The 27,545-nt window shown below is 29.2% G+C and overlaps 2 protein-coding genes across 3 annotated transcripts; both read right to left on the reverse strand.

The window, feature by feature from the left end:
• Positions 1-18,119: 18,119 nt before the first annotated feature.
• Positions 18,120-19,186, reverse strand: LOC114195868 (dehydration-responsive element-binding protein 3). Its single transcript, XM_028086287.1, has one exon. It carries the CDS (start codon positions 18,960-18,962, stop codon positions 18,378-18,380), a length of 585 nt encoding a protein of 194 aa, XP_027942088.1. The 5' UTR covers positions 18,963-19,186; the 3' UTR covers positions 18,120-18,377.
• A 4,556-nt stretch (positions 19,187-23,742) lies between these two features.
• LOC114196165 lies at positions 23,743-27,534 on the reverse strand. 2 transcript variants are annotated; one of them, XM_028086717.1, is made up of 5 exons: positions 27,329-27,534; positions 26,987-27,174; positions 26,465-26,620; positions 26,308-26,378; positions 23,743-24,196 (listed from the first exon to the last, which is right to left on the reverse strand). In XM_028086717.1, the coding sequence occupies exons 2-5, from the start codon at positions 27,152-27,154 to the stop codon at positions 23,944-23,946; spliced, it is 648 nt and encodes a 215-aa protein (XP_027942518.1). In that variant the 5' UTR covers positions 27,155-27,174; positions 27,329-27,534; the 3' UTR covers positions 23,743-23,943. The 2 variants fall into 2 exon arrangements, with proteins under 2 accessions (XP_027942518.1, XP_027942519.1); XM_028086718.1 differs by having other exon boundaries at positions 27,259-27,518.
• Positions 27,535-27,545: the final 11 nt, after the last annotated feature.

Below are 27,545 nucleotides of genomic sequence, written 5' to 3' on the forward strand. Positions count from 1 at the left end.
TTACTTAATTAAATAATGAAGACAAGGCTGCTTCTTAATTTTCTTTTAAGGTTTACAACGCTTGGAAAAATTCAACCAAATTTACCAGTTTTACTTGGACATCTTGAGTGATGATTGGACAACTTATTTATTAGACCTTTCTAAAAATAATATAATAATTACAAAGAAAGGGGAAATTGACCTCCATTAATTGATTTCTAAAATTAGTGGATCTCTAATGTTACGTGTCGTTTGTCCACGTAAGATTGGAGGGGAACCGGCATAGCGGGTTGAGAAATGACACGTGTGAGTGTAGGAGAATGCCGACAGTCGCTATCAGAGAGAAGGAGTGTGAGCGATGCGAAGTTTGTGACCGGTGGCACTGGTATTAATGGTTAATATTTATATTTATTTAATTGGATATTTTATAATTGTAGCACTATTCTTTACTTGGTTTTCACCCAAGGAAACGGATAGGGTGTGGACATGTCTTGATGCTGCTTATATAGGCTTTTAGGTTCCATCATGCAGACAACACTACCTATTCTATTCTACTCTCATTTTTTATTTTTCTCTTTTTTCTTTCAATTCTTTACACATTATCACAACTAGTTCCTTCCTTATACCAGTTGTATTAAAATAGTTAATGCAACAAAAGAAGTCACTTATGGGAAAAAAATAATTAATCTAGGCTATCATATAGCACAACATTGTCAAAAGCAACTAAGTCATTAGCTAAACTTGTGGTTCAACTCAAAATTTCACATTTTTTATACATTTTAGATTTATTAGCTATTGATATATCTTTTATTTAAATAAATTATTTTAATTATCATCAAATATAAAATTTATTTAAATGTTAAATAATTATTAATAATTAAAAATACTAATATTGATAACTTTTTTAGTCAACTTGATATTATTATATTTTTTAAATTTCCTTGAATTTTTTCAGCTGATATTGACAAAATTTTCTTCTTTATATTTGTTAGATTGATATATTAATGTCAATAATAATTATTTATACTAACGTTAATTGAAATTATTTTTACGAAATTGTTGGTCGAAATTTATTTTCTGATGTTTAAATTGATGCCGACTGAAAAATTTTCTCGACTTAACAGAAGAAGGTATTACCTAATAATGTTCGCCAAAAATTTTCATAATTTGCATTACAAAAATAATTCTAAGAAAATACTAATAAAAAATAACATTAATGTCAATAATACAAGATAACATTACAAACATCAATAAAATAAATTTAATTCATATATATCAGAATTAAACATTGATCGAGAAACGGTCTAACTAATACCAAATATAAAATAACATTGTTCTGCAATGAAGTAATTCAAAAGATTAAAAAACAAATATTGTTAGAATTAATTAAAAATAATCATTCAAAACATGTCGCATTGTTAACCAAACAGCAACACTCTAAATAAAAAAAACTACTCAATCAAAAGATAATTAGACAGAGTATAATAATAAAATTCATAATAAGGAGAGTAACTCAGAATCGATTTCTCACAAGTTCGTGTAAAACACACACACTGACAAATGGTAAACACATACAAACAATAACAATGACAGTGCAAAAATGTTGATGAAATAATAGGGTAAAAGTGATGTCGAATCAAGGGTGAGAATGATGACAACTTGAGATTTTAGATTGACAAAATATTTCCATATCACAAATTAAATGTTAAATAAATTATTTATTTTCTTTTTTTGAAACATAGGACTAAACAAGTTTATGTTAAGAAATACTTGTCTAAATTTTGATTTGTGCTCTTTTCATTCTCTTTATTCCGTATATGAACTAATTTTTGAGCTCCAATGATTAGCCGACAATTTCCACTGTTCCTCTGGCGTCTGTCGTAGGGATGATTGAAAGAAAAATATGGTTTTCTAATAACACAAGTTGAAACTGAAATTAAAAAGAAGAAATATAAATTTAATTAATATATTAGAAAGATAATGAATATTATGTTGAAAAATAAGGTTAGTTTTGATTAGGATATTTTGAGCATAGGTAGTAGGAATTTAAAGGTTAGAATAATGTACTAAAAATAAGAAGAAATGGGTCCATGGGTGATAAGTGTATGGACTATAATGAAAGAAGGATTTGTGTTAAGGGAAAGAAAGTGAGAATTGAAATATAATATTGATTGATGTATACATTGTTAAAATTTGATAGAAAAGAGTTTTAAGCATCATGATGATGAGCCATTTTCTTTGATAATGACTCTGTAGCTAATCTTCCTTTGCAATTTGCTTCACCTTCAACAATACCTACTGCTACTGCCTTATTGTTATCCAAAATATTCTCTTTTGTTTCTTTCAACCTTTTGTTTTGACTTTTCAAGATTTGCTTCGATATATTGCGCTACCAAAGTAATGTTTTTTTATACAACTATTCATTCACCAAGCATCTTCTTTCAATTATATTAATCACAATTAAAATATACTTTGCATTACCGTAGAATTAAATTACCATAAAAATATGCCTTTTTTTATATTATTGTAAAATTAGACATAGGTTATAGACTGATGGTTAGAGAAACATTGAATCTTTGAACTTGATCTTGTTAGTATCCTACAATTATAAGAGCTTTTTTTTTTGTTTGATGAGCCTGAAAGTTTCATTTAAAATTTCATACTAAAAGTAATTTATAAATATTTCTTTTAACTTATGGAGACTTTGTTTTAATAATAAACTCCTAAAAAAAAAAGAAATCCATTAATTTCATTCGTAAGCATCCCTCTTTAGTAATAAACTTTTAAATTGAAATAATTTAGTTCTTCCTACAATTTACAGCCTTAATAGATTGATTAGTTCTTTTATATGTATTATGAATATGATATTGTGTTATTAGAAGATATTGGTGTGTTCACCTATAACATATATAATGTGGTATTATCATGATGGATTTGACCTTTCTATTTTTTCTTTCATTTTATCATTTTGACTTTTCTATTCTTTGTGTGTCAATTAATTTATTTATTCATCTATAGGTCGGTTATAAGTAACAATTTTAATCAAAAAGTAAAAACAAAAATAGAAACACAAGTCTTTAACCCCTAATTCTCACTCTAAAAATCATATATTATATTTATATTTATTTCTCTTTTATTCTCTTATATAAAATCTCATAGTTATAAATTATGAGCTTATGACATTTAACTGATACCTAACTAAATGTATGTAAATGTATATATAGTTATGTGCTTCTATAAAATATAATATATATATATATATATATATATATGTTTTTTTTTATCAAAATAAGTAAAATAAAAATGTTTGGAAAGAAGACTTCATTTTATAAAAATCATGTTCCAAACAGAATTAATTTTAAAAATAAACTAATTTTTTATCAATAAACATAACATTAGTTTGATTAAAGTTTTCGTATAATTTTATTTTTGATATATTGATTATCAATTTATTAATAAATTTTATGACTATTTTATAATATTATTGAACACACCAATGACTTCTACCTTAACATATATATCACAGATAAACTAAGGATGAACCTACAAGATTATCTTTGATTAAGTAAAGGGTTAAGCACGTGGTTATAAAAATTACGCAGGTATAATGCAGTGAATACGTCATCATGTTCACAGTAATTGATATTTATAATAAGGACAAAGATCCACCACTTCTCTAACAATTGGATCCCTCATCCTGTCGCAATCTAAAAGCTGGATCATTGCAATGATTTCTTTCAATATTTTTTTCAAAACCACTACCAAGTGCTCTTAGCACGATCATCATGAAGTTTATTTTTTGTTTCTGTTGTTATTTCAAATTAATTGAGTTCAAGTATCTCCTCTGCAGCTTTAAAGATATCTCCTTATTCTGCTGCATTACTATTTCCCCTTTAGTTTAAATCAACCCATCTAACACAAAAGTTATGAAAAATGTTAAACTTCTAACTCCCTCCTCTTCTAGTATATAATACTAAAATACAATCTGTGTCTGGTTTGCGGTTGTAAGTAAACCTAACAACCTCGGTTCAGTGAAAAAAAGAAAAAACATAATTCTCTTACTTCGAACGTTTATGGTCTGAATATTCAGGAATGGGAAACAGTTACTGAGAAGGTACAAGTTTAAATTAGTAAGTGACGTGAACCGGGTTATCCAAGTTAGGAAGTGGGGACAGAAAAGAAGACAAGGAAGGAGAACAGGAAAATGAAATAATCAAATGCTTTATGCATCTTCTAAAAGCAAACTTTCTTAATCACTGGGACAACCAGGTTTAGGATGTTATAATAAGAATGTAGTAGAAGAGGCATTAAATTAATTTGAAAACTGAGTTTTGTAATTTTGCGTATGTGATGCGGGAGAATGGGTGTCTATTTGAGGATATATATTGGTAGACAGCGTGCAATTAGATGGAAGGCAGAAGAAGAAGAAGAAGAAGAAGTGTTGTGGTTGCAGTGGAAGTTACGTTCAATGATCATAGACTACGTTACGTATAACATCATTGTTCATCTTTTGTTTGTTGTTGGTCGGTCATGCATGTAGCAGATATATGTCAACGTGAATAGGAGGAACAACCATTGCTGTTCATGAAACAGTGATATCCACAAAGCAAACAAAAATGGATTAATGGTTCATCGCTTTCAATTATTGAGCTTCTGCCTCTTCTTTCCTAAGCCCTTATATAATATATAGTATTGTTTCTCTGACATGGTTTAGTGTGTGTGCTTGTGCAAGTTTGTTGAGACAACCAGTGAAAAATATTGACCGGTGAACGTGAATGAAGACCAACATGCATAGGGAAAATCAATTTTATATGTATAAATATGAAAGGGGGTAGGGTACTCCTTCTATAAATTTATTAACGTTAGGGGACCATATACAAGACCTTTATATATTCAATGATAATATTGAATGACGAATTTGTGGCAGACACTGATTGTGATATATTTTGACCTATCTGCACCGTGGTTGGAGGCTGGGCGAACCAACTCTGAAAGACTGATACTACTTGTCACAGGTACAAATTCGCCAGACAAATTTTCTGCCACGGGATGGGTAAAATGTAAAAATTTCTCACAAAATATTCACTCTATTAAATCTTTTGACTAACTATTTAATTCTTCATGGCAAGCATAAAATAAGATCTGGTGTTTGGAAGAAGAAAAAAAAAAAAAGGAGAGAAGAAAAGGGTTTTATGCATGATGTGTTGTATGTTACAAGAAAAAAAAAATCAGAGAGAGTAACCAAAACTCAAAGATTAAGTATGTAGACACTAGGGTTACAACTAACCATTTCTTCGAGTCTCAAGTTTCAATTATAATAGCATCTCCATTAATATGTTCATAATATAATTAAGTTCTTGGTTAACATTACCTTTTGTTAATTCTTTTATGTTATCTCATTTTTAAGATCTTGTGCCTATTTTTTCTTTAAGGATTTCACAAAAAAATTATCTAATAACACATGTTGTTTATACTTTAATTAAAACATATTTTCTTGATTTTGTTTTTATTATTGATTATTGTGAACAGTTCATTTTTATTTTATTGGCGTGAAATATTTTTCTTTTGACACAAGAATTGCTTTTAATTAATATTTTTAATTTATGCAATATCTTATTTAAATAAAAATAAATAAATTTATAGGAACATGAAATATATTTTAATGAAGGAAATTGTGATATCAAATTGCCAAGTTGATTCTCAGTTTTTTGTAAGTATTGTATAGTAGATGAGAAACTAAATAAAAGAAATACATAATTCTATTTTAAAAACCTATTTGTGTGTTGGTGGGTTTTAAATAAAGTTGACATAACCTATCTATCACAATTTAAAAGTCTCCTGGTTAAATCATGTGATTTATAATACATCTTGTCTAACCACTATTAATTTATATATTTTTCAAAAATGATAATAATGATTTGTTAAAGAAATTTAGGAATATTAAGTTGTCCCAATTCAAATTTTTGCAATTAAAAAGTAAAATTAATTAGGTCTCCTTTGCTGACCAAAAAAAAAATTAATTAGGTCTCACGTATAATAATTAATCCGGTATTTTTAAAAATATATCAACAATAGTAATATCTTTAGAGAAAAGCTTCAGGATTACCAAGTTGTAATAACTTGTATATATTCCAAATTAAACTACAAGATTTATAGTCCAAAAAACAAAAAACTTCTATTTCCAAACTAAAATACATTAATATTTCCAAACAAAAAACTTCTATATAGTTACAATTATTTTTAATTTAAAGGTCATAAATATAAGTTTTAATTTTAATTATGTTAATAGCAAGAGTAAAATCATCTATCCCCTTTGAGATTTTTTTTTAATTTATACAATTTTTTCCACTTTTATTTTATTTTATTTTTGTTGCAACTTATAATAATATGGTGATTCCACCCTATTAATAAAATAATTAAAAAAAACTATAGTATGAAGATAGTATAGTATCTTGAAATAATTTAAATTGAACGATTAAAAAATGATAGAATTTTGTGATTTTTTTTTTCTGAAACCTGATCCCGTACAAAGTTGAATAATATTTTTTAACTAGACCAAGTACAAAACATTAAAAATATATAAATATCTGTTAACATGTAGACAAATAAAACCAGACAAGCCTACACAAATAAATATTTACGAGTGTAATCTTTATGATTATTGTAAAAGGTTACACTATATATAGATTAACAAAAAAACATGTTAAACTTTTATCATAAGTATACTTGTCAATAAAATGATTACAGTATCTAACATTTTACAGTTAAATGATAATATAAAACTATTTACACTCTGAGTCACAGTGTTGTATTTTATTTCATTTTTTTTTTTTGAAATCTCATAGTTTTCAGAAAATAAAAAATAAAAATCTAAAAAAGAAAGACACAGAAAGAACGAAACCCCACCTCTGTATAGCGTATGATTACGGAGGTGAGTGTACGTTACGAATGACGTACGTAAAGCGTATATACGGATGAGTGTAAACGGGTGGTGGATCAAAAGACAACAATGCTAACCTTTATAAAACTGTGGCAATTGATTGATTCATTGATTATGGATGATAGTGTTATGATTCCTTATCAATTTCTCGCAATGAAAACAATAATGTTTATTATTATTATTATTATTTTATTGGTTGGTATAGCTGAGAATTAATTTAAGTAGGTAGTTAAAAAAAGAAGGGAAAGCACATGATATCATAGGTACGGCGACTGAAATTATTGCCCTTTATAGTATAAACATATATTATTATTGATTCAGTGAGAGCAATTTGGTCAATAAATTTTTAGGCTTTTGATTAAAGAAAGAAAAGAAAAAAGTACGGTGTTGTTCATAATGTTTAATATAATAAAAGTGGAAAACAATGATGGTTGGCATACCTGGCAATTAATATTAATAATTAACCACCTGGATTAAATAAACAAACACCAAACTGCATAATATGTAACAGATGCAACTCACTGCATTCTTCATATCACATTCTCTTTTTTTTTTTTCATTAAATAATTTTTTATATAACTGTCATGGCGGTTGCTCATGTGTATCATTAATTTCTCCTACCATATTTAGAATTATATTATCTATTTATCTCTATATATTATATTAAATCTGTCAATGAGTAAAGTTTTTCTGTTTGTGTTCCAATTTATTCTGTATGTTTTTATATCCTATTTGATAAAATGTGATGCTGATAAAAAAGAATACCAGTAAACAATAGATCAAACTAGAGATAGTCATGCTTATTACTATAAGGACAAAAATTTAGTTATGAATAATACTTTTATTTGATAAGTATATTAAGATTTTGTTGTAGTTTTCAAACAGAGTGAATACAACTATCATACTCAAAAAGAGTTGTTGATGAATTTTGTCGAACTGTAAACTTCTAATTAAGGATTATTATATTTTATTTTTTATCATAAACAATTATGAAGCAATGATGTAATAACTGAAATAAATTAAACAATATAAATGCATGAAATTAAAAGTATTTCAATCGCATTATTGGCTAGTTTATTTAAAACATATATTATATATATTTTTCTTGTTAATATAATTTTATATTTTTTCCAATGAATATTACTAAATACTAATTTATATAATAATTAACAAATATTTCCAAATTAATAATTATGATAAGAAATTAGTATATTAACATTCCTATAATAAACTAAATAAATATTTTTTCCCAATATAACGAATGTTAATGTATTAAGTAATTTTAACCAAAATTAATGTTAATTAAGAATTACTTTTCAAACTTTTTCTTAAGATTCTGAAAATATATTCTATACATTTCACAATTCAGGCTTTAAGAACTTAACAAATTAATATGATAAGATTTATTTTTAAAAACTTAAAATATTGAAATTTTTATTCAAAACAAATTCTATATCACTTTCTAAAATCAAGAATATATTAAATCACCAATATTAAATAAAAGATAAAAACAAATTATACTCATTTATAATCAACAAGTAAAAATATTCAATCTCAATATTTTAACACATGGTAACATATATACATATAAAAATATTAAAAATATGACTATATAATAATAAAGTTATTTTTCAAGACAACATCACTATGAATCTTCTTAAGTATTGTGTTTATAGTTTTGCATACCATCACTCATTGCTTGAGCATCCCTTAATCAACGAAGCATTTTCCTATTTTTATATCAAAGTATATTAGAGTGCTTCCTAGTCGCTCAAGTAAAAAATATCTTTAACTAAGAATTTTATGTTTTTTGAGCAATAACGACTCTCTTGTTTGGATCTAAAGGTTTTTCTTGACTTAAGCTGAAGATTGAACAAATATATTTTATGACATTCATTGCTCAAGTTATAGTAGTCACTTTAAAAAAAAAAAGAAATATTACTGAGTTGATTGTCTTGTGTTGAATGAGTGAGGTTTTGGTGCTCAGTGAATTATCTTATTTAAAAAAAAATGTATTTAGCATAAAAAATATAGTAATAATATTGAAAAATTATATCATTTGAGGTTTTTTAGAGAAATTAATCTATTGCATATGAGTGAAGTTATTTTATTTTGATAGTTCAATTTACTTACATTTAACACTTATAAACTTGATCAACAAGACATAGTTGTTAAATAACATATTTTTGACTTACAAGTAATAAAACTCATGTTTAGTTACATCAAGAGAAAACCTTCACTCTAACCTATAAGACAGGGAATGTCTTCATCATTTTATACATGACAGTTATGAGTATACTTTTACCTCTTTGGTGGAAATATTCAACCACAAAGAGGTACAATAGGTCCTCATGAATACATTGAAACATATATGATTCAAGTGAACCTTTACTATAGTAGTAGGACAATCTTTTCTCGAGCATTCTCCCATGACACTCAAAGGAACAACCTTACACAATAGTATGCTTTACCAAATACTTTATACCTTCCTATAGGAATCTATAAGAAAAGTTTAAAACGAGATTTACAATTAACTGACTTCATCAAATAATATTTGATGTCTAAGGTAAGGATAACAAATAAATTTGTTCTCATGAGTATTGTTTGAATTTGTTTTTGTTTTGACGAAGATCCTCGTATTGACTAAGTATGTGTATGGGTAATATCCATTTTTTCAATTGAGTATTGAAACGAGGATGAGTATGTATATATCTACGTCTCCATACTTGCCTCAATATCAGTTCTTGTCCTGATCTTTTCGTCCAAGTTTAAATTACTAAAGTACTCATGATTTATTAAGTAACCTAAATACTTATTTATATATATATATATATATATATATAAAATATAATATAATATAATATAATTGAAGGGTGCACATAGAGGAAGTTTTGATTGGTGTCATCCAAAAAACAATGAAAAAAATTCAAAATAAAACAAAAGTAAAATTTTACCAAAATGGAAACGTATGCGCATAGTACATGTTGCTATATTGACACGTGTCTCATTAAATATGTGACACGTTTCCTAATTTTCAAAATTAAAGAGTTGCATCTTTCTCTCTCACTCTACTTCAAGTTCCATGTGTCTTTTTGTAAGAGATGTCAAATAAATTCATCATGTAGGTATTATCCGAATTTGTTTTCATTATGACGGAAAATCTCTACATCTCCTGACCATAGGTGTGAGTATGAATAATACCTGATCTTTTCAGTTGGATATTGAGGCAAGAATGAGTATGTATATGTCTGCTTCTCCATACTTGTCCCAATATTAGATCTCGTCCTCATCATTGTCCATGACCATGTTTAAACTACTAAAGTACTCATAATTTATTAAGTAACCTAAATTCTTTATATATATATATATATATATATATATATATATATATATATATATATATATTATTCTCTTGGTTTTTAGTTTTGTAATCCTTCTTTTTGTTTCTTTGACTACATACTTTTCTTTTTCTTCAATGGACTGTTTGGTTTGTTTTACATCCAAAAAATTAATAAAAAATTCAAGGTACTTTTTCTCTTCTCACAATCTTAATTACACATTCATAAATATCTTTTATCGGCGTCTAACATATATTGAAGTTTAAAACATGAAAGATCTATGTTTAAATTAGGAGTTTGAAAATGGATTGTGGTCCTGGTCAGCTTGCCAACTTGCCAAAATGGAGTCGGTCGGGTTTCAACCCGTTGGTCCATTATTTTTATTTTTTATTTTTTAAATTAAAAAAAATAATTAAAAATATTAAATTTTCTATATTATATTTTTGTAAAAATATAAATATGTAACACTATTGTAATTTAAATCATTAAAATTACAAATTAAGTTTCAATATTAGTTATACTAGAGTAATTCAACATATAAATGTAATAATTATTTTAATTTATCAAATTAAAAATATTAATTAATCAATTAAAAGCTTAGAAAACATTTATATGATTAAATATATTTTAAATATTTATTTATAAGTATATATACAAACAAATTTTAAAAATTAAAATTAAATAAAAAATTAAAAGAATGGCAGGTCAGTCTACTCTGTGACTTGGCAGGTTACAATTTTTGGCCCATTTTGTGGTAAGTCAGCCTGACCCAACCTATTTTTGGCATGCTGGACCAAAATGGTTCTGTCTTACCCATTTTGATACCTCTAATTTAAATTCAAATTATTATTAATTTAATTTTGTTATTTGTGCGATTTCGTTCAAGTGATATATTAAAGTTTTTTTCATAATATAAAAGAAATATCTCATTTTTTGAGAAAGGAAGTAAATTTATTCAACTATAATATTTTTCTTAACATTTAATATGCAGAAGAAAAGATAATATGTTCTTTTAATTGAATATTTTTATAATATCATGATTTCTTTACCATTATTTTTTTATATAAAAATGATTTAATTGATATTTGAAATTTAAAAAAAATGAGTATAAGTATAAGTATATGATTACATCTGTTATCCGGTGGGAATGAAATCGAGATCAAAATTTTTTAATTGCTACATTTAGAGATGATATGGGAATGAACTTTTATTGAGGAAAAAGAGATGTAATAATGAAACCACTTTCCATATCGTATTGTTGTCATTTTTTCTCACAAAATATTTGTTTACAACGAATTACTTAATTTTTATTTTTCATTATAAAAATGTATAAGAAAAACAACTTATGGTTTATGTTTATATATATATATATATATATATATATATATATATATATATATATATATATATATATATATATTTTCTTTAAATTTTGAAAGAAAACAAATATTTTAAAAACTACATTAATTTTATACATTTAATTAATTAAAGGTAAACTCTATTAAAGCAAACGTTATATAATCTACACATGTAAAATTAATTTTAAAAATCATTTTTTTAATTTTTATATAACTTTTTATAATAATTTATTGGGATGACTTCTCTATATTTAAAAGAAAAAATTATCATATTTAAAAAAAAAAAAAATACACATGACATGAATGACAACAACTTTCCTCATTTCTTGGAGAAAAGTAGAGAAAAAAAGAATGCAAAGAGGAGAAAAATAAGGTACTCCTTTTATTTTTTAATAAGAAATGTATACTGTGGTAAATAATTTTGCCTAAAAAGGGTCAATCTTTATCACAATATGAGCTGTGATTTTTGTTTCCATTTCTAGAGATGTACGAAAAAAAATTGTATGGAACAATGTTTCCAATGGAATGGTTCCCACCATATTCATTGTCACTCAAAAACTAAAGCACTCCCTTGGCTTGTCATATTAATTAAAACTCGTCTTTTAACCAAAAATATTAATAGTGACCGATAACGACGAAACATATAGGAAGTCCACATACTCCATGTATAATATTTTTTTTTATATTTTGCTCGTAATTATTATGCACTAAAACACTATTTTTTATTTGTCCTTTCATAAGAATCACATCTATATGTAATGCCAAACAAAATTAATATGAAATGCATTTACAAAATTAGTGTATTATCTGAATCAGCAGAATTAGTATAATTAGCGAACTTCAACATTTGAAACGACTTAGAATTTTCTATATTTATTTGTTAGTGCAGTTTTATTTTATGAGTAGTATGAATGGTTTTGAGAGTGGTAGAAGTAGTTTTGGGATTAGAGTTTTTCAAATTATAAAAACTCAAAAATCGTAAAACTAAAGAACGAAAAGAGTGGAAATGTGATTAAAAAAGAGTGGATAGTGCTCTCTTTTTTTCCCCTTTTTAAGAAATTTCACGCATGCAAGTTCGTTTTAAGTTTTGTGAAATTTGAGAGAAAAAAGTTGAAAATCTAATTAATAGGATTGTTCTATGGTAGGATACTGAGTTTTTGAAAAAAAAATATATCCCATTGTATATTTTCTAAATCAAAAGCAACTTTTTAGATCAAGGGAGCTAAATTCTTACTTATAATTAAATTTCGGTGTTGAAAGTGCTCTACTTGAAATTTGGAAACGTTTAATTTACATCTTTTGAATTATACTTTGTTCTTCATATTGAAAATTTGAATAAAAGGAATTGAGAATTTATATTTTCAGATTTAGATTTAGATTGTGTTATTTGACAATGTTCATGTGATCGAAAATTATTAGTTTGAATGTGGTTTTTACCTTATGTTTTCGTATTGGAGTATTGAGTTTTGATCTTTACTCTTTACATGTGTTTAAATTGATTTTTTTTTCATTAATGGGTGAGAGACATTACTGAAAAGATAAATTCTAAAATTAATTTAAGTAAAATTCCTTAAGTGAAAAATAAATAAAAAACGCCAAAAATCGAATGTTAATGAAATGAACTTAAAGTCAACCTAATAAATCATAATGTTTGTATTTCATTAATATAAATAATTTTCATCTGAACAAGATGAAATTTCGAATGGATATATCAAAAGTGAGAATGGATAAAGAATTGATACACTAAAAAAACTTTTAAATAATTACTAATTTTAGTGAGAAAAATATGTTTAGAAACCAATTTTCTAATTATAAACCAATTAAGAGATCAATTTCTTTGGTAACCAAGATCTTGGTAACTAATGTTAGTGACTAGTTCATAATAGAAACTATTTTAGTTACCATTTTAGATATCAATTATAATTTTTTGAAATTATTTTAGTTACCAATAATTTTTAGTTTATAAAATTATTTTAGATACCAATATTTTTTAATTTATAAAATGATATCTAAATTGGTCACATTATATCGACTAATTGTTTTTTGTCACTAAAATTGTCATTATTCAATAATTTTCTTGTAGTGATATATCAAGGGTGATATAATAGACTAAACAAATCTGTTAGTTTAAACTTTTGATAAATTCAACATCATTTTATGGAAGTAAACTTGAAGTCTAATTTAATTTTACCAAGTGAATTTGCAAGGTGAACTTTGCACATTGCATATATGAAGGCTAAAATCTCATTTTTAACATGCACAACGAAAAGTACGAATCTATTTTTGGATAAATCATGCATATTAAATAATAAGAAAATAATGTTTAAGGAAAATACCTTAGTTTGACAGTAATGGTTCAAAGAAATTTCTCCTTCAAATGTAAGAAGGTCTTATGCGTTTGTCATACTCAAACAGATCTTGTTGTTCCAACCTTTAATCTGTGGAACAACCCAAATTTTATAACCACTGTTGATAAGTTTGATGAATACTTAGCATTTATGTTTATTAACCTCTATCTTTTATCTTTATTCATGTATTTTGTGTTCATTTCATATAAATATGTTGGAGTTATGTGTTCTTTTAAGTTGGGTATATTTTTCTTTTTCTTTGAAATAGGAAAATGGAAAATTTAAGAAGATTAGAGTTGTGTTCCAAGACCATCTCGCTCAGTCAAATTGCCGACACTTGCCCAACGAGAAGACTATCTCGCCTAGCGAGACAAAGTAGTTGGAAGTGAATCATAAGTTATTTCTCATGTAGTGAAAGCTCAGGCTCGTCCAGCGAGCAGACAATTTCTAATTGTGATTTAAGTGTCGAGAAAAAAACAAAAAAAAGGCTTCTTTTGGTCTGAAAACGCATCAGAAACTCAGAAAATCGGTATCGGGAACTTCTAGGGCTAAAGGACATCAAATTCTTCTATTCGTTCGTTAGAATTCATCAAATCTTAATGTTCTATATGTTTAGGAGTAGTTAAAATCTCATTTCATTAGGATTGTATGTAATGAATTCATACTCTGTGTAACTTTTCTGATGCAATATAATCTCTTCATATTCAAATGTTCTATCTGGATTATTAATGTGTATGATGGAATATCATGCTATTTGTTAGTACCAAATAATTGAAAATGAATTGAAACGTAGACATGGATAGAAATCCAAGAGCTTTGGTTATAGGAGTAGACCAAATCTCTTGGTCATTCTAGACACATATGATCTTAATGTAGATTATATGTTAAAAAGACTAAGGATTTAGGTTTTTAACATACATATTAGAACTTGCATATAAGGAATTAGAGCAAGTGTGTTTATTATGTGAATGTTTGAATAACATAGATATATATTGTTTTACTGTGTTAATTTAGTTCATGAAATTCAATCCTAATGAAGCTTTTACCAAATCAATTCTTAAATTTTATAATTTCGTATGCTATTTTTTTTAGATTGAATCAAACAATGTTTTTCACCATCGCTAAAATCAGTAAGTAATCATAATTAGACAAACAAACGTCTAGGGAAAACTATACTTGGACTTCCATTTTACTACTTAAGATGATTTGGTACACTTGTCAAAGAGTTAACAACTAGATAACTTAACAAAAGACATTTTAAGAGAGATTTTGATAGTTGTGTATATTTGAAGTAGTTACCCCTGCATGGATGGACCAGAGAAAAACTATAATGAACAATTTGCTTATAAGAAATACACACGATGTATTGTGTTGGAGTCACCAAATTTTAGAAATTTAAGTAATTGAGAGTTAATTGTCATTGGCTTGTGCAAGCCATAGGTTAAACAAGCCAGCAGGCTAAAATACTCGATCTGCTCGCACTTATATATATATATATATATATATATATATATATATATATATATATATATATATAAAGTTGGATATATAATTTTGAGGTATTTTAATATTTTATTTTTTCTATTCAATAGGAATCATTGCATTTTTCTTTTTCAAATGTGCTGTTTTAATAAAAATCATATTTTTATTAAATCATTTTTTAAATGACTTGCTTACTAACTTAATTTATTTAATCTTACTCATCATTTTATAGATTTTCAAATTTTATTATTATTATTATTATATTTTTGGTGTTACAAAAAATATAATAATATTTCAGTTAAAGATAATACAAAATTAAACTCTTTAATTTAATCAATAATATTTTCTGTCCAACAAAGATCAAATACTCCTTAGTGTATGACCTACACTCCTCAATGGGTCGGATATCATGAAGTATCTTTTACTTTAAAATCACTAGAAGATTAATCTATTATTTCCTTCCATCTTTACAACTTGTAGTTAACTTTAGAATATGGTATAATTGTCAAATTCTGATAAGTTAACATATAATGAATGATTTAATAACTTCTTTTCTTCTTCCATTCATAACACTCTAGTCAATGTCTTTATTTGTTTAGAGCTCAAGCTCATTAGTAAGAGTTGATAGATTTTTTCTTGATTAATCACTAATTCCCCAATAATTTAATCATACTCAATGATCATTCAACCAACACAACTTTAAATTTTGATATCAAAGAAAAATAAAAAACCTTGATAATCTAAAGTCTAAGAAAAGTTATATTTTTCTTCAAAAGAATTTTTCATTGACAATTTAAAAGTATAAATTCTTGACTCAATTCAATGATCATATGTTTTATCTTCAATAATCCTATGATGAATAACACCTTAAATTAAAATTATATTAGACTCATTTCTCAATTTTATAAAAACAAGTCTTTAATTTTAATCAAGATATTTTTATATGATATCAATATATATGACAATAAAATAAATAATAATAAACACAGTCTTATTATTAATAATACCACATATTTGATCTAGAACATACTCGATTGCAATCATATATAGTATTCTTTGATTATATATTTAGCTAATGTTAAAACACCAACATGAATAAGTTTGCATATAAGTCAAGGTAAAATTGGTCAAATGTCACTGAATGGATTTTTAAAAGCAAATTATATTTTATTATTTTCTTATTTAATTATATGAATATGTTACGGTGCTAATTTATTTTAGGAATTGGGTGAATGTGTTTTAAATATTATGTAGCTACTTTGATTATATGATTTGATTTATAGTATTATTGGGATTGAAGTATATGATTATAATATTTTTTATATAACTCGACCACCGTAATGATAATTATGTTGTGAAAATTTGAATTTAATCGAATTTGATAAATATAAGTGATAATTAGGATTTATGATTTATGTATATACTAAAAGTTAAAAGTATGTTAGAAAGATTGATTATGAATGAGATACAAATTGTTTATATAAGGTAAAATGTGGAAATTGTCGAAATTCTAACTATAAGATAAGTCCCATAAAAATAACAAAGGTGAGTAACTTACAAAAAAGAATCCCAAATTTATTATATAAAATTTTTGGATTGAGAACGATACATTTATTATATTGTGTTTCCTAAATCAATCTCCCATTTAAAAGACACATAGAATCACATATCCTTGTATAAAAAACACAATGATTTTCTTTTTCTTTTTCTTTTTTTCTCATATTTGAAATCTAAAAAATTGTAATCCTCGAACATGCAAACGAACTTTAATTTAAGGTGCATAATTATGAGTACATATTTGGAGGGGCGGTCTGAAGAATGCAGCAGTTCCAATTATGATGGTGAAAGAAAAGTCATGGATGATGTCATATACGCGGGCATATTAATTTATAATTCAAATGAAAAAACATATATAGATTTTCATGAAGGTGAAAAAAGAAGTAACGTTGGTGTTCTGACTTTTGATTTGGTTAAGAGAAATAGTTAATCATTCCTGTCGTCGAAACTTTTGAACAGCAAAATCTTTCCATTTCAAAGCATAGACATTTTGGGTGTGCAATCTGTGGTCTGAATGGCATGTTAAGTCTAAACATAATAGATTTCTGAATCTTCTTGATAGCTCACTACACATTGCAATGCCCTGGATTCGACAACACCCTTTCAACAAAACTATACCAATTTCTATTTCAGTTACGCAATTCCCGGGGAATCTTCTCTTAACCTATTTCATCTGCTTTTTCTACTATCTTCTATGCTCAAAAATCCCTTCTACTTCACAACCAAATACTCAGTGTGTTAGTGTGTAGATTACAAACATAAAAATGAATTTCTCACTGTCACATCCATCTCTTGCACCAATCACACTCTTCCATCTCACCAAAGCTAGCCACAAATCTTTATGGGTCACACCCACCACCCTCTCAAAATTTCCCAGAGCAAAACCAAACCAAGCTACACACACATATCCTTTAATATTAAAGGCAAAAATCTCTGCCAACCACCACCCTAACTAAGATGATCGAAACAAGCAAAGGAAGATACACAAAATAAAAACGTGTGGCCAAATAACATCATCATCAATATTCTCATTTCCCCTTTCTATCTCTTTCCGTACGCCTCATCCTACCAAAACACTCGCATATCGGATAGCACTATTGCGCAATCTTAACAAGAGTTAAACCAAACCAGACTCCGAATAGAAAGAAACACAAATTAATGTTGTCCTCTTACTTTATTTGTTCTACCCATTTACAATTAAAATGAGAGGAGTTAAGGAAAGACACACACAGAGACGATGAAGAATAACAGCCCCTGAAAGAAAAACCACAAGTGGCTGCTCTCACCGCTAAGACAACACACACCAACCAACCAAACCGTACAAAAGAGATGATTTTGAATATTTATACAACACCAGGCCACGGAGAAGAAGAACCTAGTAATTCCACACCAGACCCTCCAAGGCAATGTCCCGTTCCGCGTCAAAATCAAAGGGTGGTGGCTGGTACATCCACGTGTCCACCGAGTCCACGAAAACGAACTCCTTCTCCAACTCCACACACCCATCGTCGGTGCTTTCCAGGGACGGGAGTTCAACTATCTCAGTCAACTCGTCTGAGGCAGAGGACAGGTCCATTGCTGACACCAAGGACGAGAGCGAGGACGGCTCCATGTGCGCCGCCTTCGCCGCCGCCGCCTGGACGTCGCGCGCCGCCAGGGAGGCCGGGCGTGGGAGGGAGTTCGCCAGGTGGGGGAAGTTCAGAATGGCGGCGGAGCCCTTGATGCTGAGGGCGGCCACGTCGTGCGCCCTCGCCGCCATCTCCGGCGTCGGGAATGTGCCTAGCCATATCCGCGACTTCTTCCGCGGCTCGCGGATTTCCGACACCCACTTCCCCCAGTTCCGCATCCGCACGCCGCGGTACACCGGGTGCTTGCTCGAGTCGCGAATGCGCTTTATCTTCTTGCTCTCTCGCCCCGCCTCGGTCTCCAACGACATCGTCTTCTCCGCTGAAACCCTCATTCTTTATTGCCGAAGAAAACTAAATTATCACTATGTGGTTCTTTCTACAGCGATGATGGAGTTTAGTTGCTTATTTTTGGATGAAGAAGAAGAGCAGAAGGAGGTGGAGGAGGAGGCTATTCTCATTTGGCATGCAAGTGAAATTCATTAGCTACGACTTTTTTTTCCTCTCTTTTCTTTGTCACTTCTTCTCAGTGACTCATATAACACTTATAAAGGTTCATAGAGGAGAAAGGGATGGACCCACTTGAGAAAAACGCGACACGCACACTGCAATCGCATAGTTAATACTAATACCTTCTTCACTCGCCATTGCCACGCAACCTCCTGTTAACTTTGCTCCTTCCTTTTATATATCTATCGTCTTTGTATTTACTCGTGCTTACCTTTTTTAACCACCCTCCTGTTTTCTTTTGTTTTTTTTTTTTTTTTCACCTTCGCTGTTCATCTACCCTTATCTTTTTGTTAGAAAGTTTCATCAATGCAATGCATATCAAGGCTCTTCTGTTGCGCTTTATCATCTTTTCCCTTAACTCGCTATCGCCAATAATTTGGTATTTTGTATTTTCCACTGTAAAAAGTACTGCTGGGTGCAACAGGTTTGGTTAGTCAAATTTAATAAGGTTGACACGAGAGGTGCGAAGGCTCCACCACCACTTGTGTACTTTTTATTTTCTCAATCTAGTTGGGGTTTTTCTATGATGAGTATCCCTTCTGATTTTCACTCTTCTTTTGGGATGGGTTAAATTGTGTTGCTTTGTCTTTGCATGTAGACGTAGGTATCCGATACGACCAGCTTTATTTATTATTTGAACAACTTGTTCTATGTCCTATGTCAGTTCATACCGTATATTTTTATATTTTGTCACGCCTTCAATATTTATATTTCTCTCTCCATATCCTTTCTAAAGCCAAAAACAGTGCAGAAACCATATGGTGTCCCCGGCCAAGGAAGATGTCAAAACAACATTTTTCATCACACACTTGGTGTATTGGTTAGTGATTAACTGTTGAATCGTTAGAGGGAATGGTGTATTGGTAGATGTAAATTGGGTATTTACCAGAGATGGGGTTCCAACCATTGCATGTGAGTGCTTTTAAAACTACGTAGTCAGGGCCAGCAATGATTTAGGTTTTTGGACCCTTCTTTCAATATTTCTTCCCCATTCATTTACAATATATTTATTTGCCTCTCCCTCCTCGTAGAAGAAGATGCAATTATTTCTTCCCCTTATTATTCCTACTCCTTTTCGGTTTATTATTACTCTGCGATTAGTCCCTCTTAAATTGATGGGCCCTGCCAGTATTCCTCGGTGATGTTGTCCAATTCATGGTCTGTAATTGTCTCCATCTCATCATCACTCACATTTCAGACACCAGAGACGGTAATCTTATACTACTTTTTATCTCATTCATTGGAAAAAGTAGTGAAAAAAATACTAAACAATGCTACCTAATAAGAAAAAAAACTAAATTTGATTGTATTGATATTGTCCTATGGACTGTTTTGTTCTGTGCAGTGGTGGTGCGCTATAGGTGTTTCCATCTTGCCACGTGCAGTTCGTCAACAGTGATTTAACTCTAATAAATGGACCAACCCCACACTTCAAAGTGACATTGCTTTGTCAAACATGTTAAAGGCCCATTTTCCTATCACTCGGATTAGACACATAACAAATCCTTGCAATTTACAGCACCATAATTGTATTATTGGTAAAGTGAAATAACCCTCAAAGTCTATCTATCTATCTATATCTACGCCAAGATGATAAATAACTTATCTTTATAGCTTCTGCCACTGCTAGGGCCTCTGCATTTTATGCTTTGCTAACGACGAAAATAACCCGTCCATGGTGTTATTGTTTTATACGTGCGTTTCCATATTTTCACAAGTATCAGTACCAGACGATGATATGGTACCTCCAAAATGAGCTGTTGCCTTTTGTGGTGTACCTGTTAACTTGTTTGGACTTGGACCCATGACATGATTTTTATTTTTATTTCTTATTTATTTCTTACATAGTTCTGGTGGTAACGCATAAAACTTTCTTCTGCACAGTATACAAGTACAAACAAAAGCTCTTGGAACCGAACCGCTGCCACACACGGCTTTTTTTTTCTTTCTTTCTCATTAAATAAGAAAAACCATCACAGAACCTTAAATCAGACATCTGGGCCACTTTGAGGCATGGCCTAATGTCCGACAAAGGTCACCCCAGATAAGATCTTTGAGTTGGTGAATGCATTTCGCTTCTGTTCCAGGATTCCTGTGGTTTTCTTGAGAGGTGAACAGCAACAGTGAACTCATAATTTTTGTGTTTTTGAAACCAATAGTAGAGACATTATTGTTTTGACTTTTGATTCATAGAGGACACATTTTATTCAAAACCTAGATATCAATCTGTGATCTGACTTAAGAGTGGTAATTTGCAAAGCTTTTTAGAAGATTCAGGATTCTGATTAGCCTATAATTTCTTACTCAATCTCCATCACTCAAGCCGCGCCCACGTGGCCAAGATGGAGAGGTTTCTGAAATGAGTCTTAAGGTGCTGCTTAACACCAGTGACTTGATCATGACTTGCCTTTACTTTGAACAAGGTCGAACCAAGGTTAACTATATAGTACATGAACCCATAACAGTTCAAACCAAAAAGTTTGATGGTGGTGATATTTGTTTTATATTCTAAACCTACTATAGAACATGAATCCATGTAATACTGTAAAGACTTCTGACCTAAATCAGAATCCTATCTAAACTGCACGAATTATGAATTGAATTGAAATTACATGTAAAACACGGTAACAGAACCAAAACAAGTGCAAACAAAATATACTGATACCAGGCATAAGATGTCTGCTCAATGATATATGGCTTGTCGGTTTAGGTTTAAAGGTAACTATTTATCATTCTGCAATCTTAATTTGTATATAATTGATAATTAATTACTAAAATAACAATTATCTACCAGTCAAAAAAAGAAGACATGGATCATCTCATATACTGGTATGTATATCTTTTACTGCAGTAAGTTAAGGGCTGAAAAACTCAATGCAGTTCAATCCAAGGAAGAACGTGATTGTTATCTTACAGTTTGCTTTTGTTTTCTCAACTTTCAGTTTAACTTATAGTGAGTCCATCACTGTTTGAAAGAATCCAAATTATGAGATTTGTTCCATAACTTCAATAAAAAAAATTTCAAGTTAATATGTGTATAGAGAATGAAGTCACTAAACGCCAAAATGTTCTTTATCGATGTTTAGTGAAGTCTCTTACCAACTGAACTCAAATAGGAAGGTTTCTGGCTAAGGTATAAATTCATGAAAGGTTGAGGATGGATTGAAGACCTAACCGAACAATTTAGATTAGATGTAATCTAGTTAACAAAGTACAATGATTTAACTTCTGCTTAACCATATGACAATTAATCATGCGACCTCCATCTTTATGATGAGGCAAGGTTAGGGGAAAATGCCTAATTTTTGTCTGTGATTTTTAAGCATTATTTGTTGTAAAGTAAGAAAATAATTGAGGATATATTTGTAAAATTAAGACTAAATTATCTAATATGTTAAAATTATCAATAAGTTAAAATTAATTTATATCTGAATTAATATGTAAAAGTTTATTTTTATATGTAATTTGTCTAATTTCTTATTATTAACTTATATAAAAGTCAACTTTAATTTTTCTCTCTTTAAAAGAATATATAGAGAAATTCCTTAATAAAACATGAATTCTTAAAATTTTTGAAAATATTATAAATTATTAAACACATACTAACTAGCAATTGTTTATTAAATTTAAAAATTATATATATATATATATATATATATATATATTTATATTGTTCACTATAGCATTTTATTTTCTTTCAATTGACGATTAGTAAGGTAATTCATATATAAGTATTGCGTTCAAAGAGAATAAATTGTTAAGATAAGAAAAACTCTCCAAAATATTCTCATTATAATTTGATTCCTTCTCAAATTTATAAATAAATGTATATGAGATAATATTGAAAAAATAATTCAAATTTACTTCTTTTATAAATTTGAATCCTCATCAGGGGAATGAAATTATTTTAATATCACGACTTATTCTAAAATTCCGCTCCCATTAAATCATATCCTGGCCAGCATTCTATATATTATTTAGTTATTGTTTAAAATTTTGGATTGATTTTGAAGTTATATTGACACCAAACTTTAAGCTAATGGAAAAGAATCTTTGAAGGGTAAATGAAGAAAAAATAAGAAAGGGTGTGTCTTCAACCTGTAGATATTCACTTGCACATGTAGACCTGTGAGTATGATAATGGGATTTATCAAATGATACTTTTTTTCACTTAAATATTGTGGATGATGTACCTTACGCATGGAAAATAAATACATTTGTTTGTAAATACTTTATATATTTATATATATATATATATATATATATATATATATATATATATATATATATATATATATATATATATTCAAGAAGAGTTACATTAACTAAAATTTGATGGGTTTTACGAAAAGTTATAGCATTTCATTTGTTTTGCTTTTTTACGAATAGATAATTAGTTTCAATTGAGGACTATGTTTAGGTATAAAGGATGTTTATTTATGTAAACGCATGTTCTGTAGTTAACATATTTGCAACTAATTCCTATGAAGAAATTCTTATATCGATTGGATCAAACCAAAACATTTTAAGAATGTGAGAAGAAAGAAGAGGAGGTAGTAAAAATGGGAAGTAGAAAATGTTGGTCAAATTTCAAGGCACTGAGGAAACAGAGAGAAGCAATTTCAGTTGTCATAACGCAGATTCTGAAATACATGTAAATTGCATGTACCTTATTGTATGAGTATGTTAAAAACATGAAGAATGTTTTTATCTGAGAATTTCTAGGTTGTCTTAGAAGGTACAATAGTTCTTCCTTTATTTTTATTTTTATTTTTTTTAATAAACATTATGAGTCTTTCCTTCCTCCTACCATTTTCTTCTTTTATGACTTAAAATGAAATCGTCGTCATCATCACTCTCATTCACAATTCTTTTCTTGGCTTTTATGTCTCCATTCTTTGATATCTGCTGTTGTTGTTGTTTCTGTGATGTTGCAGTCTTGGTTGGTGGCTTCGATATCTTCACAGGAGTTCCTGTTCGGAGTTCCTTTTGCTTCCTCTGTTTCTTCTCAAATGCTTTCTTAGCTTTATCAGGAGATAGCAACCCGTGTTCCATTAACCTGCAAATTCACAGATATATACCTTAATATTTGTAATTTCTGAGCAAGATTTAATCCACCAGAAATTCAGAAAATAAAACCAAAAGATTCCTGATACAACACAAAACACCATAGTTCAACAGAAATTCCCTATAATGCTGAAGGATTCATACAGACTGAACTAATACTATACTCTGCCAATATAATGAAAGAAAAATTGAATTTTTGAGGTCATCAATCCAAATTTGACAAGGTTGAGTTAGGCAAGTCCACTTCTTAATATGTGTTAGAGCCTATTTTAATGAAATTTGTTGTTTATTGGATTTATTGTTCCATCCGCTAACAATTTGAAGAAACAAGATTGGTTTAGAGGGTTTAGAAGGAAGGGTATGAGAAGTTGTGAGTTCAACTCCTCTAGTAACAAAAAAACTAACAACTAACATTTGCCGATAAAAAAAAATTTGTTTCACCCGCTATCTAGTCATTGTTGAACCATCCATTATTATTTAATTTCATGTTCGAAATGTATATGCCTCGAGTGAGGGGTGTGTTGGACGTCCCATATCAACTAGTGATACGACAAGTTTATAATATATAAGTGAATGCAAATCTTGAGAATAGTAAGTTAGAATTTATCCTAGTAAAATTGAGAATCGTGACTCAAAGTCTATCTTAGTAAAATTTGTTACACTCGGTGAGAAATTATAGCTTCCTAACAAAGGTTGCTGATCTTTCATGTTCCTAGTAATTTTTTATTTATCACTTATTATGTATGTTGATAACCTTTCTAGTCACCACAGACCCACCTGTGAGTCAATTCGCTAGTCACTTATTATGTATTTTTCTTGGATAAGAACTGTTCTGTAGTATAACAAAGAGGTTTTCTACCTTACAGAATGTATTATGACAGAAACAGAATGATAATTGACCTGTCTGCAGATTTTATAGAGATTGGCAAGAGATACTCAATGCCAGAGACAGAAATAAGTAAAAACTCATAAGATTAGGTCACTCAAACAAACTAGAGTATTTTTTCCTAAAAAAGAATGAAAAAAATATATATAATCTTGTGACACATTTTTTTACAATCTCTGACGAGTTCAATCACATGAGTAAGTAACACTGCCAGTTCTTAGGGGTATGTAGTTGCCAATAGGTCATGGCACAATGGAATCGGCCAACAAAGAGTTTACTGCTGTCATGAACCATTAGTCCTATAAAAGCTTAAGTTACGAGGTAAAGATTTATGAATAATTCTATAATGCATGTCAAACAAATTCCACTATGCAAGAGTCCTATGTGCTTGAAGGGTGGTCCAGGGCACCGGATAATGAAGAATTTACTTGTGCCGAATTTTTACATTTTATTAGAAGAATAATCAAACTCTATATCCCCTAGTCATAAAAGCTATAATATTCTATCATGAACTGATAAGTCCAGAACCTTAAGCTATAATAAACAATTTGGAAGATCATACTTAAAATCAAAGAAGGGAGTTTTGTTAAGAGTTCAAGGTGAGTTAGAAGTTCCATATTGGATAAAAAATGAGAAAGATGAATAGTACATAAGTAGAATGACCCATAAATCTATTGTCTTAAGGTTTTTTTTTGAAAGCATGTCTTGATATCCTATAGAGACTCCTTCACGACTCATTGGTACTAAATCTCCTGGTGTTTTCCTTTATGAAAAACCTCAGAGTTTATTTCAGCATTTAAACTTATGAATAAGCTCTTATCTTAAATTGTATACTTATCAAGATACACGTATGATGAAATAAGTTTGTCAGATGAACTGATACTTCTGGTTTTTTTCTACAACAAATGCCACTCTTTATGGAATGAAGAGAACAATATTAGAGAAAAATGGGCTAGCAAACTTCATCATGGTGTTGTTGGGAAAACAATTAAAATTTTCAGTTCAAAATCTTTAGAATGTTGTTTAGATAAAGATAATGTTAGTGATACAAATGGAGAGTGTAGCATGTTCTTAACTAAAGTCACTTATCAGTAGACAGGACATGATTTTTACAAACAATTAAGGCAACTTGATGCAATGGATGAAACATTAATTTGATTTACTAAAACAGAACATTTGCAGTGGTCAACCTAGCAAATGTTTGAAAGAAAACTCACCAAAATTCGGCCATTTCACTTGTTGGTATCTGTTTTGACAATGATTCATAAAAGATTCTCAGGGGTTCTTTCTGTTAACATAAAACACAAGAATGAGTGTGAGCAGATTCCATATTGGTTTGTGAATTCTATGAACCAAGTAAGGTAGATTCGATACCTGTTCTGGAGGATCATGTTTCTGGCCAGGCAGACTGTAGACTTTCTTTTCTCTCACTTTCGAAGTAGTTGTCTTTCTTATTGTTTTCGACGATGTTGATGATGTTGTTATTGTTTTCGATGATGCTGATGATGGTGTTATCGGTTTTGATTTAACCTTCAAGTTTATGCACGACAAAAAATACTTGTTACAATACAACCCTTCCTTATTGAAATTAACTTTTGTGAACAATAAATGCTTAATGGTACAACGTTTTTTAAGGAAAAAAAATAAGTAAATTGATATGCAACACAAATCAAATGCAAGTTAAGTTCTCCTAGATCATGTGTATTTATTGGAACATCCCTGAATTCTAAACCCTAAGCAGAACGCAGAGCAACATCTAAAACTAACAGTCAATGCAATTTCCAACAGTCAACGAAGATCAGCCGCCGAATTCAGAACCCGTAAATTCAAAGTCCTAACTTCAAACCACGCAAATTCAATTCAACAATTCTTAATTTTTGTTGAGAATGATGATACCTCAGATTTTGTGACAGTGGTGACAGACTTCATCTTAGAAACAAGTGGGTGTTTGCTTGAGCTCATAATCTTCTTCTTGAGAGCTAAAGAATCAATCTTTGGCTTGGAAGAAACATCTTGGCCACTCGATTTCACCCTCATCATAGTGTTTTTGATCTCTGTAGCCATAACACGCCTTTGCCAATTACCTGCAATAGTTCATAGATTAGATCCAATTCACACAATTCATTGCCTTTTCATCTCAGATTTGTTCTTATCCATTCCATCATCACCTTTGCCTTTGGCTTTCTCAGTGATTTATCTGTGAAGATTCATCACCCAAAGAGAAAAAAAGAGGGTTACCTTGAAAAGTGAAAACAGAGCATAAGAGTGCGAAAGAGATTTGATAAGAAGTAGAAACAGAGTAAACGCAGGTGGATTCAGAAGAGCGTTGGATCTTGAAAGACCATGAAGATTTTCAGCGAACAGAGAAATTTTCGAGGTGGGGACCACTCTTTATTATCTTTTTCAAACATTGTTTTTTTCGCTCATTTCTACGTATGGATGTCAGAACACGTGT

The sequence above is a fragment of the Vigna unguiculata genome, chromosome 9 (assembly GCF_004118075.2).
Source record: "Vigna unguiculata cultivar IT97K-499-35 chromosome 9, ASM411807v1, whole genome shotgun sequence".
Classification (NCBI taxonomy): Eukaryota; Viridiplantae; Streptophyta; class Magnoliopsida; order Fabales; family Fabaceae; genus Vigna; species Vigna unguiculata.